The sequence below is a fragment of the Kryptolebias marmoratus genome, linkage group LG15, assembly GCF_001649575.2.
Source record: "Kryptolebias marmoratus isolate JLee-2015 linkage group LG15, ASM164957v2, whole genome shotgun sequence".
NCBI lineage: Eukaryota > Metazoa > Chordata > Actinopteri > Cyprinodontiformes > Rivulidae > Kryptolebias > Kryptolebias marmoratus.
The window spans coordinates 26,994,873-27,012,170 of record NC_051444.1 but is presented as its reverse complement, the minus strand read 5'-3'; the positions used below and the strand labels follow the sequence as shown (position 1 = coordinate 27,012,170).

General features: G+C 36.3%; 1 protein-coding gene across 1 annotated transcript in view; it reads left to right on the top strand.

Annotated features, from left to right (window-relative positions):
- The window catches only part of LOC108242109 (protein kinase C-binding protein NELL1), a 328,852-nt gene that overhangs the window by 111,159 nt on the left and 200,395 nt on the right, over window positions 1–17,298 (top strand). The window contains exons 5-7 of the mRNA XM_037979812.1: window positions 3,248–3,344; window positions 12,165–12,237; window positions 12,706–12,788. Coding sequence (XP_037835740.1) covers window positions 3,248–3,344; window positions 12,165–12,237; window positions 12,706–12,788 — 253 coding nt within the window. The remainder of the gene's footprint in view (window positions 1–3,247; window positions 3,345–12,164; window positions 12,238–12,705; window positions 12,789–17,298) is intronic.

Below are 17,298 nucleotides of genomic sequence, written 5' to 3'. Positions count from 1 at the left end.
GAGGCTCTTAGTTTTGGAACATTTTTTGCATTTGACTTCAAGTTCTCTTCATTTAGGGTTTTCATTTGCCCATATCAGTGGCCTAATGACAAACTTGGGATGTAAATTTACAGTGGCTAAAATTCTGACTGTGTAAGGAATATATATATGTAGCAGTGCAAATGAAGCAGCCTGACAGCTTGTACTGAAATGGACTGTTAAGAAAATATGTGCTATATACTAAGTTGAATTATACTGTCAGCCATACTGTGTTTTCACAGTTTTATCTGGCCAAAGGGCGCTGCTTTCCACAACAGAAGGTCTTCTCCTTTCCATCAGTTTCTACATTTATGTAAATGATGGTGAGCAGCTTTGCACATGCCTTTTTTTGTATCAATATTTGGGTCTCTCCTGCTCACATACACAGACAATATTAAAGGGTAAGAGCAGCAGCATAAAAGTGGAGCAGTCCTGACCTATTTTTCTGGTTCCAGATGAAGTGACATGTCTGGTTAATGTGGCTTCCATTGTGTGGTGTACCCAGTGCAAATCAAAACATGTTCAACAAGCTTTAATTAATTAGCAATTTCTGAAATATTGTAACCCCACTGTACAGATACTAAGAAGAGCTTGTGATTTCAGTCCTGGTAAGTTTGGTGATACTGACAATTCTAAACACATTATGACTTAACAAGTACCAGATTTCTCAGTAGGACCTTCCTGGAATACCCATGTTGTAAGAAATACATGAGGAAGCAATCTAGTACATCTTTATAAAGGACAATCCAACAAATGCATGCTGTATTATTAAAATTTTAATAAAACATTGTAAGAATAATCCTTTTTTTTCCGTCAGGCCATGAGCAGTTACAACCAATAAGGTTTTGCACAATGTTTTGTTGTTTATGATATATTTTTTAATTATTTTCTGTATACAAAATTGGTATTGTTGTCTTTTGGCTGTCAGGGATCACTAAAGCAAGTGAACTTGCACAAAAGATTTGGCAAGTATTTTATGCTGGATGCCCTTCCTGATGCAACATGGGCTTTAAAACTGCAGTCTCAGGATTCCATGACTGCAGCATTCATTACTGAGCCACTGCAGGTTTTTTTCCATCTGAAAATAAATGTAATAACAATAATCAACATGATTAATGTTTTTTTTTTTTTTTTGGGGTGGGGGGGGGTATTTTTTAGGAGTATTATTCTTAACACAAATACACTTCCTTTCCTGTGACTGTTTCACAACAAAATCCTGCTGTGTTCAATACTTGTAAACTTTACTAACCATAAAAGAAAACCTTCAGTTTGCACTGCACCATCTCTGATGGCTGAGAGGGAAAAAAATGTGCACTTGACCTCACAAAGATATAATTGCATGCAGCAGTGCTGGCTTTCATTTGATCTAGATTGCATGTGCGTACATATACAATTTGAGTAATCATCCCCTTTCCAAAACAGAAAACTGGCTAAAAAGTAAATATTGTAGAGACTGAAAAATAATTTAAAACCAATGTTTCATTAAAAGTTTTACAAAAACAAACAAATAAAATGTTAAAAGGACTGATGTGATCAACTGAAAATAGGCATAACTTTCTACTGGAAAGAAAAGTTTTTAAAAAAAGACGCTTACTTAAAATAGAATATCTTGAAAAAGAGTTTATACCGTTGAATTTTTCCACATTTTATGATGTTACTTATATTTTATGTGATATAGCAACTCAAAGTAAGGTGTAATTTGAAAGTGGAAAAAATGATATATAGTTTTCAAACATTTTGGTTGTCTTGGCACAAAATGTGGAAAAGTTCAAGGAGTGTGAGTGAGCCAAACTTTGGGAAATTCTAACTGACTGACAGAATGATCTTGCTTTTTTTGCAAGACAATAAGTTATTATAATTAATATAAGCATTTTGTGTTATTGTAAAAAAATGAGTGTCTGTGTGCATTCTAGATCTGATACCCATTGAAAGCAATTTAGACATCCTAAAGCAGAAGTAGAAACAACTGAACTATTAAGAGACAAAATAGCAACTTTGTCACTTTTGTATATACGCTTTTAAAGTGTTGATGAAAAAACTGATGACATAGTGGAAGAGTAAACCTGTTCATACTCCAACTTTTTAGAGCTAAAGTTCAGAAAAGGTTGTGTTTTTTGCTTTTTTTTTCAGAAAACAATAATTTAATTTCTGTTTCAGTTATTTTATATTTGAATGGCTCTGATCCACCAAATAGTTTATCTACCTCAAAGTAAATTTATTTTTGCTCATGTGGGTTTGTTCAATGATTTTTCACATGCCTATGGAAATCAGCCTGTCACTTACAGCAAAGATGAATGGAACAAAAATGTTATTTGGTTATTCAATGTTTTTATCTACTCAGTTCCAAGGGAAATTGTTTATTCAAGCAATGTGTGGTTTTACAGAAGCTGCAGCCTTATAAATGGTTAACGGGACTGATGAGTTTTAAATATTACAAGCAATCATGTCACTCAATGTTAATAAGAAAGACTGCCTAATGGGGCCTTAAGTATTAGCCAACTAAATGTGTTGATAAATTAGGAGCAATCACCTGCCCATCTACTCACCTTTCTGGATCATGAATCACACTTTTGGTCCGCTAATAACCTTAACTACAATTTTAAAAAGTTTTACCATGTACAACTCCTTTAAGTTCATCAGGTGCACTTTAAAAAGTCGTCAACATATTCAATATTTTCAGCAAGAAAGACATGGTCATATTTTGGGTAATAGTAAAAGCCTTCAATAAGGTTTAAACAGAAACAAATCATCTTGCTGCTCCGAGTATATCTGTGCAGCATCATGGAGAGAGGAGGCACAACAAATTATTCCTTGAAATCCTCACAGAGGCTACTTTGAGCTCATTCTCATTGTTAAGCCCACCTCGGTGCAGAAAATAATAATGCTGAATCACACCGAAGATATCCAGTTTAATAATGCCAAAGCCTGTTTCTATCTGTGTCAGGGGTTGGGTGGTTAATCCAGCATACATCACAGGTTCAGATATTAATATTGTGTTGGTAAGCTGTGGGGTGAGACTGGCGGTCATGCTTGAGGAGACCAGCCCCAACTCGACATCATCTGCTTCCCTTGAAAGGAGGTAGAGAGTGGGGAGGAACATAGTCTGTTGGATTTATCCATGGTGTTCAGCTGTATTGGATCTGTGTTCCTGTCAGAGAAGGACAACAAGAGAAACCTGTTTGTTTCTATGTCATTGACATAACATTCTTCTCTGGTTTGTTGTTGGCAGGATTTATGAGCGGGTGATAGACCCTCCTCAGATGGAGCTCACCTTAGGCAGTGGAGTGTGGCTAGGGCAACACAGCCACAAGCATGGTTTATTCAAGGTAAGACTCTCGCCAGATGATGCACACACATACTCACACTAACACACACACACACTCCATGCAACTGATCGTGTTTTGCATTCAGTAGCGCCTGGTGTAATTGGCCACATTTGCTGTAGGCTGTGTGGGAAAGAAATACAAGAGTGAGATTCAAAACTGAAGTGCTGAGGGCTCAGAGGAGCTGCACAAAGCTCAGCATGTGCTTTGAAATGCGTATTCCCAAGGCCATCGCAGCACTGTCGATTTTTAATTGTTGCTCATTTTCTCAGGCTCCTGCATGCACTCACAGCAGGTGAGGGACATGGCAAAGTATTACCAGGACATGCATGCAGTCTTGATATTCATAGTTCCTCCCCCCACCTGTCATGCAATCAGTGGGCTTTCTGTTTTTGCTTTTGTAACTTATTGATTAGACGCATGGACCTAGTGGGGTGAAAATTATTTCTCCTCCCTGTGGTTAAAACTATTGCTGCTGGATTGGAGCACATTTTCTTGTCCATCTATTTCCCTTCTCCCTCTTGATCTCCTTTTCCACAAATTCTTCAAGGAGTTACTTGTAAAGGAAGACTATAGCAAACGACACATCTCAATCATCCAGTTTCCTCCTTTCAGTCATCTCAAGTATGTCCTATCCTACATGTGCAGCGAGTGCTTGAATGTGAATGTCAGCAGCAGAGACAGAAGGTGCGAAAGAGCAGAGCCTTGTGTGAAGTGACATTGAATGAAGAATGTTTCCCCTCAGGTTTATTCTGAGATCTTAGCATCTCAGCTGACAGGCACACTTGTAGCACCTTGAAACAGAAACATGTTGTTTAGTGTATCAGAAGTGCCATTTTGAGCTGCTTCTTGTTTGAAAGGTCCATTATACATGCTCAGAAAACCACTGGGGTCATACAAGTGTACAATAGAGAGGGCAATTAACTGTGTAGAACAGAGTAACAGTGTTCCGCACAGCTGTTGCTTTCTGCTGTAATAAAGTAAAAGAAAATTGCAAATCTCTGCATGCTGATGCATATTTACATGCCATTGCTTGTTTAGCATTAGCTGTTGTGCAAACATTTACAGTAGAACTTTTAATAACAAGCATAATTGATTCCAGATCATTTGTATGGTAAAACATTTTTTTACCATTAGAAATAATGGGAATTAAAATATTTTGTTCCAATGCCAACCAATATATTGTTCCATTGTATTCTGAAAAACATGTTTAGATGTTTAGATGATTGTATATAGAGGTTCCAAAATACTTAGCAATTGTTTTTTTGTTTTTTTTTATTCTGCAGCATTACTGAATTTGTATAAAACTCACCCAAGTTTCAGAATGTCACTGCAATTTCATAAGCTCTTATTTCTTACTTAATGACATATTTGCCCCTGAGTAAATAGAGACTAAAAGCAACTCTCCTAGACAACCCTGGCCATTGTTGATTAAAGAACTTGTGTTTCTTTTGCCAATTCCCCATCTCTGATGAAGTTGCTTCTGTATTTGTTGATGAATAAGCATTGATTTACATTGATCCTCTCATTATGTGGTTACCTTTGGCCAGCTTAATCTTGCTTTAGATCCAGCCGATACAGTTTCAACAGTCTGCAATACACTTCACTGCTTGACACCTTTACGTTTTGATGGATTTAACATTGAAAAAGGCCTCTTTAGTGTCAACAGCAGCATTACTGTTGCAATTAGACTAATTTTGATCCGAATATCACACTTTGGTAGCAGACCTTTGTTGAAAACTGGACTTACAAGAATTCAAATTACTTCAAAGACATTTAAATGCATTTGTGTATCATCACTGTATGGCAGAAACCTTGTATCTCCAAAGGGGAAAAAAAAAACTTTTAGAAAATAAAAGCTGTTTCTTTTAAAATAAATAAGCTATGCTGTCACAAAAAAAAGCTTATTATGACAAGTTTTTCAATCAAAAAACTAAATTGATGTGAAAGGGGTCCAATAGAGTTGAAGAATGCAAAAACATGAATGTGGTGAAAAATGAAAATAAGAAGTTTTTGCCGACAGTGACAGCATCTGAATTCTATTATAAAACAATCTCTTTCCACATCTCTTTCTGTGGAAAGAGATGTCTGGGCTTCCCTGCTCAAGATGTTGCCCCCACGACCTGACTCTGGAACAAGCTGCAGATAATAGATAGATGAGTGGAACAAAAATGAAAAGACCAACAGTAGTTTAGACCCCAGTCAAGGGTCTATCTATAGCCTTCATCTTCTTTAGCTCCATTTTCAATGAGCAGTTCACCATCTGTCTTTGTTAGTTCAACCATTTGTGCACACTCTCACATGGCAATTTGGAATTGTCAGTAACCTAAAATGCATGTGTTTGGACTTTGAATGGAAACTGGACTGCCTTGCATGGAGAGAACATGCAAACTCCACACAGGTAGGTCCTGGTTGAGATCTAGTACCAGGACATTTTATACTGTGAGGCAGTGCACCTCCATGCAGCCAAATTTTCTAGTCTAAATGAAAATATATCCAAGGCTTTTACATTAAAGTAGTCAAACAGCAAGAATTTAAAAAAAGCCAGTCTGATTCAGTCAGGGCACTAAAGTAGGAGTTTTGAAAATAGTGGCTGACAGGCCTTAATGCACCCACTACATAGACTGAAAATAGACTTGGACTGAGACACGTAAAGTTAAAACAAATTGTGTAACTCCATGCTGCTGTCTTTTTTCATTATTTTCTCTGTGCATTCCTTCAGCCTGCACCTTATTTTAACTTGTTAAAAACGAGGAAGAAGAGACCACTTCTGATTCCTTGTGTTTAAAACTGAGGGAGAACTGCTGAGAAACAAGAGGTGAAGGGAAGAGAAAAAAAAATAACCAAGAGCTATGGATGTAACTCCACTGATAGGAGCTGAAATAAAGCAGCACTTACTAAGTCCATTCAGGACTTAGAAGTGGGATAATGATAAGATGGGATAACTAGGCCTTAAAGTAAAACATATTGAGCCTGTGTGCTGCTTTGAGATTCTTCCTTCCCTCTTACCACCGCCTCCTTCTAGTTTCTCCATCTGAGGGAGCAACTGTAATAAATTATCTTGATCTAGAATACATTGTGCTAAGGAGGCTGCTCCTCAGGGAGCTTGTTTAAAATCAGAGCTTTTGTAAAATGCTCTCTGCTTCATGGACCACTGGATGATAATTAAAATAATATGGACAATGATGGAAAGACTGATTGTGTTACACATGGCAGCGTCAGTGTAGATCTCATACACAGTCTGGTCTTTACTTCAGCCTTCATTCACAGTACTTTATGCATACTCTTTTGCTTGAATTAGTTTATATACATCTTTAAATATGGCAGTGGCAACCTTCCTGCATGTCCTGTGTGCCAAACCAAGTAAGAGACAAAACACTGGAAAGTTTTGCTAGAGTTAATATTTTTGCAATAAATTCTTTTTTTGAAGTTTTAACAGGTTTGAAATAACATACTGGTGTCGAAATAAGTAATGCGGTACACTGACTTTTGAAAGTGCTTTACTGTCAGCAATATTAACCTTTGGAAACACCAAAAAGGCTTTAACTCAACCAATTTTACAGATAATGAGCTAACATTTGGTGTGTTGATAATTGAGAGTCATCTCCAGAACATAGTTTGAGCTCTAACTGCAAAATCTGTTTTTAAAACTGTCAACTCTGTCTGCTCATGAGCAAAATATCTTATGAACCACTGGAGGAAATTCAGTGAAACACTCAGAAAGTTTTGGCAGCACAACAGCTTAGTGGTTAGCACTGTTGCCTCACAGCAAGGTCCTGGGTTCAAACTTCTAGTTGGACCCGGGGTCTTTCTGTGTGGAGTCTGCATGTTTGCGTGGGTTTATTTTGGGTGCTTCGGTTTCCTCCCACAGCCTAAAAACATGCATGTTAGGCTCCCTTCAGGCCCAGGCCTCCCTTGGAAAAAGATCTGTGATCTCAATGGGACTTGCCTGGTTCAATTTTTCACTGCAAGACAAAGTTTTTTTTTTTTTTGCATTTCAGTTACATCTAAATAATAATGCAAGCAAGACCTTGTTAGAAAACTTCCTCTGTTTTTGTAACAATTAGTTTAAATAGAAGAATGTCTGATTTGTGACTTTATACTCACAGGCAAGACAAATGGTTAGCATGATTAATAAACTAAATGAGTTTCAGCATCATAATAATCTCTGTTTTTTATTTTTGTTTGTTTATCTGGCTCGTTTCTTTCTCTCTCAAATAGTTAATTAGTGTAAACATTGGTTTAGTCATGTGAGATGAAATCCAGGTAGAGCTTAAGGCTCCAGATCCAGCTGTAGCACAGAAAGGTCATCTTTTGCATGATCAAACTCAGGTTAAAGATTTGTAGGAGAAAGCTTTAACCAGAAAATTAAACGTCTACCAATGGTGCCTGTCAGCAGAACTCAGGGAAAGCATATCTCACCAGCTAGTTTAGTCATAAAACAAGATAACTGAGACTTATGATGGTAAAAGTGAGTAGACACAGAACAGAAGGGTAATTTTATCAGAAGTAGCTGTGAGGAAACTCAATGAAACAAAGGCTACCATACTGTGCCTCAGATCAACACACATTTGTATATTGTTGTATAGACCCCAATAAGCTTTACGATTATTGTTTTATTTTCATATAAAAAAACAAACCCCAAAACGGTTAAAAAACAAAATCAACTGGACTTCTATTCTGTAGCTGAATCAGAAACCTCTTCTATCAGAGTATGAGGTAGAAGAGTAGACAGCTTCTGGCAGATCTGATCAATTCCGTGTGAGAGCTTCAGTGGTGAAGTGGATCTGTCTTATTCTCTCACTAAGCAGCTTGTTTTCAGCTTTCAGTAGTATTTCTTCTGCTGTATGTCCTTTGATGGTGGATAGTGGATAGTGTTAGAGGTGAGTTTCCCCTGTCTGCATCTCAGACTGAAGCGAATATGGTTCCTGTAGTCTTCAAGCTTCCATGACAGCTTTTCATCCTCCCGCACTACTCCTAGGGTGTCCTTCTCAAAGTGCATGGCAATATTTGGGTGTATATTGTAGATCCAATTGTTTTTGTTTTTATAACCTTTTTTGGATTTACTGTATCCTGAATGACTGAGAATCTGCACTAGCAAAAAACAAAACAAAACAAACAAAAACCATTTACATTCTGAATTCAAAAAGTCAGAGTTCAACTATTTTGATATACTTTTATTATACGTTTGTCTTCTTGTTTTATTAATTTTAACTGTAAATCCATAGGCAGTGACACCTCTGTAGCTGTTCAGACTCTTTACTTCAACACACAGTTTTTAAATGAAAAGGTGATAATTAACTCACTTCCCTTCAACCTGCTTTGAAGATGTTCACCTTTAAGTCAGAAGTACAGAAACTTTTTCTACAATCAGAAAGATGTTGAAACACTAAACTTGGTTTGGATTTAATACCAAAGAGATGGTGAGTTTCCACATTTAGATTGGATCATGAAGTATTATGTAAATAATGGAAATAGATGTGCTTTTTTTGTATGGGCGACCTATCAGCATGGTTTCATTCGATACTGATTATCTAGATGATACAGTTTAAACACAGCACAACCTTAATTTTACAGAATCATTTAAGATGTTGGCTAAATGTTGAACCATAGAACTTTTTATAAAAGCAGAATTATGCACAGAACCTAATTTAATCTGCAACCCAAATTCCAAAAAGGTTGAGACATTGTGTAAAATGTAAACACAAACAGAATGCAATCTCAATAATCTATTTTTTTCACAATGGAACTTAGTAAACTTGACTTCTTTTAAACTAAGAAATTGCACCATGTTTAAAAAAAAACAACAACAAAGAAAGAATAAACAAAAAATCACTGGTTTTGAATTTTATGGCGGCAACGTATCTCAAAAAAGTTGAGACAGAGTCATGGTTTCCACGGTGAAGCATCCCCACTTCTTTTAACAACAGTCTGTAAAAGCTGAGGAGACCAGTTGTGCAATCTGCCCATGACACTAATAGCACCTCCATGCCATCATAGTGGAAGACTTTTGAACTGTGCTCTTGATAACATGCTGGATGGTTCTTTTCCTCTTTAGTACAGAGGTTGTGGCAACTGTGGTTCCAAAAAGAATTTCAATTTGTCTGACCACAGAACAGTTTTCCAGTTTGACTCAGTCTCTTTTAAATGGACTTTGTCCCAGAGAAGATGGTGGTGTTTCTGAATGGTGTTAAGATATGGCTTCTTTCCATGATTGAGCTTTAACCAGCATTTATGAATGGCACGGCAAACTGTGTTCCCGAGCCTATGTAGTGAGATCCATAATCAGACCTGGTTTTAGTGCATTGGCCTCTGAGGCCTTAAAGATCACAGAGCTCCGATATTAAGTTCCAGCTTTGCACACAAAGATTTCTTCAGATTCTTGAAATCTGTTGATGATATTACAGTTTCCTACCACAAACCAAACACATTCATGTTAGGTTAATTGGTAACTCTAAATTGTCCCAAGGTATGAGTGAAAGTGTGAATCTTGTTTGTCTCCATGTGTTTCTGTGATAGACCCAGCCTTTTGCAGAGTGACTTCTGGAGATAGGTACTAATTACTCCCATGACCCAGAAGAGAAAATGTGGGCAAAGAAAATGAATGGATGTATGAACTGAAGATAATGGGATATTAAGTATTTCTAAGTTTCTGTTGAGGAACATTATTCTGAAATTGTTCCACTATTTTTGAGGCACAGTGTTTTGGAGAACTTATAAACCTCTGACATTTTTATGTCAGTTTTTATGTAAACAGCTCCAATTACCCTCTGATTATTCAGAGATGTATGGTCAGGGCTCTTATATCACACCAGTGGGACCGGCATTTGTGATTGACACCTTCATTTCCATCCTGAGTGACACTGACAGTCTCTTCCTTCACCAGCCTGGGCTCACACTGCCTGTGTGTGTATGTGTGATAGAATATGTGTTTGTTCTCAGTCGATGCTGTAAGCCTACTCGCCTCAAGGCTGTCTCTCTATGTGTCTGTGTGAAAAAAGGCAGGTGCTGCCTGAATACAGGCCAGCAAAGCACACTGTAAATGTATTGCCCATACACATGAAGCAGGCACAATGAACCACAGTGTGCTTGAGGTGGCACATTCAAATACTTTCCCAATGGGTTATCAACAGCTACTTTAAAGCAGTGGTGAAATGATATTGGATGTGGATGTGTACAGGCACCCTGGTGTTTTACAACCTTGGTTTTTCCACAACCTTCTCTGTGGTTTTTGTAGTCATCATGAAACCTCTATTTACTTGCTGTGTACCTGTGGAAAGAACGTGTCTTTCAGTGAGATTGACAGTCTGCTAAAGGATGTTATGGGACATTTACTTCTGTCTATAAATGAGTCATCTACCTTCATCTATCTATTAGGTTGGAAATGGTTGTGAAAATGAATTGTATGGTACTGTATGTTACATTTGCATTTATTTCACTTTTAAATTGAACACAACTATAAAGCTAATGTTTTTGGGCAAGTGGGTTGAGGATCAGACCTTTAGTTTTACAAGTATTTGAAAAATAAATGTTAAAAAGAATGAGTGAAAAGTGTAATAATCTAAAAGTTTGGGTGGTGGTCTGAGGCTTCTTTTTTACCAAGTAAACTTTCTGGTAGAACTGCTTGAGGTGATGCTGAAAAATTTACTCAATCGTCAAAAACTAACTGGAAAAGATGCCCCATTAAGCAATTATTTACTGTTGTAGATATTTACATCTGCAGATATAATGCCAACCTGTTCTTTATTATCATCATAAAATCTGATTTAGACTTTTGCAGATATGGTTTATTAGGTTGATGGCATATAAACAGAATTTCTTGGCAGCAGTGCAACATTTCAACCTCTTTAAGATGGATTAGAACGTGTTGTTGAAACATTGAATCTCTCTGGTGTGCTCATACAACATTGTGTGTGGCCTTACATCACCTTTAAATCCAAATAAAGACAGATTTATAATGATAATTTGAATATGTTTACAAATAAATTATTTTTATTGATTAAATGAAATAAACCTTGTTGTTAAATAAGGTTTATGTTTTAAGAATTTACTGTATTTCTGGACATCTGAGAATGCAAATGTTATTTTATCTGAAGTCATAATAGCTGTCAAAATACATGATTTTTCAGTGTTTTTGATTTGAAGTTTTTGTAAATGTGTATTGTCTGTGATCAAATAACCACTAGATATGCTCCATTCATAGGTCTACCATATAATTTATGACAAATGAGCAAAATCAGCAGTCATGTTTTGTTGCCAACAGTTACAAGTTGTGTACATATTTACATATTTACATTCAAACATTGAGAAGGACACTTCAGACGACAGCTATTGAGTTGGAAAAATAATAGGCGGACGTAAACAAAGTCAGAAGGAGAACAATGTTCTCAACAACAAAGTTAGTTCTTCTCTCTTCTTGTGGAAAGAAACAGAAACTAAAAGCTGTGAGGATAAGAGATGATAGAAGTAGTCATTTTGGGGGAGGAAAGCAAATGGTGGAACATTTTAAAGCAAAAGTTAGGGCTAACGTCAGATGCAAATGAGCTGAGCAGAGATATTCCTTACTCTAATTGGTAAATTTTCATAACTGATCGTCAAATTTAGTTGTAAACAAAGTTGACAAATATTTGCTGTTTTATAATGCAACTTGTTACATAAGCCCTGATGAGATTGAGTGAAATTAACCCCCAAACAGTAATTTAATAATGTAAAAATAACTGTCCACAGATGATTGATCGCAAGTACTTTTTGACCGATTTATCAAAAGAAATATTGTAAAGTTTTGTGTTTTATGTTAAATACAATTTCTGTTTCCATTTTTAGGGCATTATTCAGGATGTGAAACTGATTTTTGCTCCCAATGGCTACATCACGCAGTGTCCTAATCTTAATCGCAGTAAGTATCATGAAATAACACAGTCAACAACCATAAGGGAGATAAAACATGTCAGCTGGGGATGACCTGTTTGCTCTTCTCCTTCAGAATCCTGTCTTCACTTTGTTGTACTTCAGATTCAGCGCTGTCTACTTTCTGCTTGCCTTGTTTCCTAATATGTTTGCTGTCAAACAAATTAAGATACAGGGTTACTGCTGCATTACTCTCTCTGTCACTGATCAATAAGGCAATCACACCCCGGTGCTTTAATATTGATACTAACACCGACCACCAGCCTAAACAAAGAGTCCACGGACATTTTAAGCTTTGCTTTTGTTTACTTTAGCCACCATGTGTTGTGTTAAATGAATGCAGTCAAACTAATGATTTCAATCTATTCTGCTTTGTATTCTTTATGTCTAAATGCTTTTCTGGTGCTCTTCCTTTTCTTTCCGCTTCTCCTTTGATGCACCCTGTTTGCCCGTTGAGCCTGTCCAACCTGCAGTGATTTTCTGAGCCTGGTGCAGGGCATCATGGACCTGCAGGAACTACTCGCCAAGATGACCTTAAAGGTAATGACATGAAACAACCCCTCATGCACATGGCCACCTTTAAAAAATGTGATGCCTAAATGTGCCAATAAAAAGTTAGGAGACTGTTAAAGCATCAGGTTTCTTAAAAAAAAAAAAAAAAAAAAAAAAAAAAAAAACTTTTGCAGATTTAGGCAAAATCTGCTAAATGTTGGCAACCAGTGAACTACCTAAAAGACATCTTTGAATTTCTTGCTACCCCATTGGTAGAGTATTTCTTCACTCTGAGGTCAGTTCTCAGTTTTGGCATAGAAAAAAAACAACTTTACACAAATTTATGTTGTCAGTTTCATTTTAAAATTCAGATTTGTTGGCCTAATTTAACAGGAGTATTTTTCCTTTTAGAGTTAAGTTGATAACTTAATTTCCACCATAAGCTTCAACTAGTTTTCTTTTAGTGAAAAAAACAGCTTTGAAAAAAAAGAACCTGTGCCCTAAAAATCAAAACAGCAAAGTGACCATAAAACAAATTATTTTTTCTTGTTACCAACCTATTTTTATTTGCCTTGTTTGTGTTAAATTATATGTATTGTAAATAGTTGGGGGTTTTTTTCCATCAGAATTTTATAATTTTGGTAGAACTAATAGTAACCTTCCCCTACTAAATAATGTCTAAGATGACTGTGACAGATACAATTTTGTCAACCAGTCTGTTCTGGTACTTAACATTTTTTTAGCACTAGCTCATTATGAGGAGGAGAACATAAAAAGTTTTTTGAAGGCACAGTATTGACAAATCTGAGCTGACATTGTGCAAAACTACACAACAGAACCAAAAGCAACAAAACAGAGAACAGGACAGATGGAAATCTGACATAAATAAAGTAATAATCAAACCATGACCCAGAAGCTATATCACATAAACCCAAACAGGAATTAAACTGGGATTTTATGGCTATCCTCACTTTACCAATCCTCAATTTGGTTTCACAAGAGCAATGACACTATTCAGTTCAATTAAAATTCAGTTCCGTTCTTTTATAGTGCAATTTCAGGTTTGCAGCATGACGATTTATTTTTTGCAATTAGAGCCTGGCTTGGAGTTTGTGAAACTAAATAAAACAAGATCCTCTGATAAGGATTGGCCCCAGCTTCCTTCTCTTACCCTGGATTACTAATTCTCGTGTTGAGACATAGGGGATGCACAAGATTCTACAAAAAAGCAGAACACAAAACAATCTGTACTCTCTTAACAAAGCCCAACACAAAGTCATATTCATAAAATCAGGAAACTACGCTAAATCACAACAAAACCTGCAGGCCTTTGCAATAAGAGCAATGCTTATCTGTTTTTTGTAGCACACCTAGTGTGATACAATCAGGTTTCAGGAAATAGTGACTGCATGGACACAACAGGAGGCTGACGGGTGGCGGGCCATCATACCATGGGGAGAGAGCGAACCATTTCAAACATCTGCAAAAACTATCCACATGACCATGTGTTGGACTTCATGTGTTCATGTAATCGGATGTGTGTGTTTCCATGTGCTGGAATAAGTGCTATCGTGTGGATGAAGCAAGGACATCTCAGTGAGTAAGTGAGCTATAGAATCATTTTCGGTGTAAATAAGGATGAGATGAAGACCATTACCCAACCGCTGTTTCAGTGCCTCCTCCTTCACATGAGCACAGCTCGACCTTTTGCCACCTGACCTCACTTCACATACGAGTCGCAGCAGGGAGGATGTAGTTATCTCCAGCTCTAAATGGCTCTCTGCCTATGCTGTGGAAAATTGAAGGATTGAACATGCAGTGAATAATTGCTTGCTCCTTATTTTGTGAAGTCGAGTGTCAAGGTGAGGTGAGATGACACTAAGCCCCCCCTGTGTATGTGGATAATCATGGCGGATTTTCCATGTATTACATTTCTATCTTTGGATGTAGAGGCATGTTGTAGCTAAAATTCACAAAGCTTTCACTTGTTGTTAAAACAATTGTCTTGGTTGTTTCCTGTTAAGTATTCAGATTAATCCTCGCCAATTTAATTAGCATGAAGACGTAATAAAACTGAAGTTTCTGTGATGATTGGTCTTCATTACTGGGGAAGCATTAGAGAAGGTATCACCTGCTGACTGAATGCAACACATGTACACCTCTCTGTCAAATCTAAAGGGACAATTGCATTATTTTATATTTTTAGGTTTTCAGAGGTTGACATTACAAACTCTCTTTTATATGAACTATTTTTAAACATGTTTCATTTTCCCTTTTGTGAGTTATTTATGCTTTGAATGTGCATTTAAAAGCTAATAGAAATAAGAGCATAGGCTTAAAAACATAGGCTAATAAAAAGAAAGACTGCCAGTAATATGTTGAATTTCTTCTGTCAGTTTATAAAGATTAAAAAATACTGTTTTTGGATTGAGGGGATAATAATAATGCAATAACTAGGGCCCTGTAAGTACACATTTGTTTTCATTAATTTCTAATGGCAGGTGTAAAAGCAGCTTTAGGTCAGTCATGGGTTCATAAATGTGTTATTTATTACAGTTGGACTAAATTTTTATGATGCTGTTCAGATGTTGATAGGCTTTCCACAAAAAAAAGTTAACACAGGCAAAGAACTATTACCACATTTTACTGCTCCGTGGAAAGCTATTACAGTAACTCTGTCAAGCATCTTGCTTATTTAAGTGTCAGCTTATTCATCCATGGCAAGTTTATTTTATTTTTTTGGGTCACTATATACAATTTTTTTTCTCTGTAGAGGGTTTAAGATGGATTGTGAGCTTGAGAAAAAGAAGAATTCATACACTCTAACTACATACTCTGACCTATGAGTTTTCATTTTAAGACCAAACCAGAGTTTGTTTCAATGGGATATATCTATAAAATTACTGAATAACTGTCTTTAATAATCTTGTCTATTAAAATTTCATTAAATGCTTTATGGCGTTGTTGTCTTAAGAATTTGATTAAAAAATGTATTGTTTGTATTTCCCACAGACAAGCAGAATTACAAATAAAGACATATGCATCTATATTAGCATTTTCTCTTGCATATTTTATTCTTTCACATGTCCCTTAACTTTGTGTATCAACAATAGGAGTTACATGGCTATTATCTTCTGACTCCTTTGTGCCAAATCATGGTGTCATTTGATGCTCAGGTTGTAGGAAAGGTATTCCTTTGTGGTGCCTCAAGGCAGACTTCAAGCCTTTGAAACTGTGTTTCAAACATTTTGTTTAGGGGTCTGACAGGACACATCTCTAACATTCATAACTCACATAGCACTCCAGCTGGGACTTCTTTAACAAAGTAAAAAAAACTGTGTTTTTCATTTTTTTCTTAGAAGCCTCGATTATACCACAGTGGCTCCTTCGCTTCAGACACTGAGTCTCTGAGGAAAAGAAGAAGTGAAGACATAGCTGTAGATCGGCTTCGAGTTTCTTGAGTAGACCTGCTGTGTCCGAATTTAACCACACTAGTCAAATTTATAAACCGTCCTTCCTTTCAATTAGACAATATTTATAATTAGAATATGAATGGATACATATTTCTGTATGATGAGATCTTTTTAGATGAACTGTTTCATTTCAAGTCCTTTAACAACATTTCACTAGGATTAAAGTCAGCACTTTGATTTGGTTGTTCAAAAATAATAACTTCATTCTTCTCAGCCATTTTTTGGAGGAACAAATTGTGTAATTAGACTTATTGTGGCTGTCAGCTGAACAAGAAATTGAACACCAGCAGGTTTAAATTTATTTTTGTCAAACGATAATACATTCAGATATCTGAACTATATTATTTTGACATTTTCACAGTCCAAAGCCATTTGAGTGACATTTTTGTAGTTATATCTCGATGAGCCTAATTATGTAACAGAAGCAAAATGGGAAACAATATAATGCAATCATTAGTTACTTCAGTGCTCAGTGTCAAAGCAAAATCTGGAAATTTTAACTTGTAAAAATCCACCACAGTAAAACACTGTGTGCACTGATTCACTCTGATAGAAAAAAAAATCTAACAAAATGTATGTTTTTCATTGAGAAGGACTTCTTTTTGTATGTGTTCTTTTTCAATGTACACTTTTCCAATGTTCAAATCTGTATTTTTTAACTCTCTACATGCAATATAATAGCAAAGGACGAATTTAAGCATCAGCTGTGGGGAACATTTGAATGTCCTTTATTTGTCTACAATCGCTCTGACAGTATACTGGTGAAGTCTAGAGACTTAAGTGATGATTTTAAAACTTTTTTCAGCCTTATGAACATCATTATTTCCCTTTCAATTTTCAAGTTGTCCCTAGGTGTGAGTGAGGTTGTGAATGGTTGTTTGTCTTGTTTGTCTTTATGTGTCCTTGTGATGGACCTGTGACCTGGGTGTCTCACCGTGTCTCACTCTCACAGTGACTGCTGAAGATTGGCACCAGCTCCCTGCAAGCCAGAAATTAAAAGCAGATAAAGAAAATGGATGGATGTAAAAATGTGAAACAAATTGAAACTTAATGTAACAGATTTTTATCACTAAATATAGAAATGG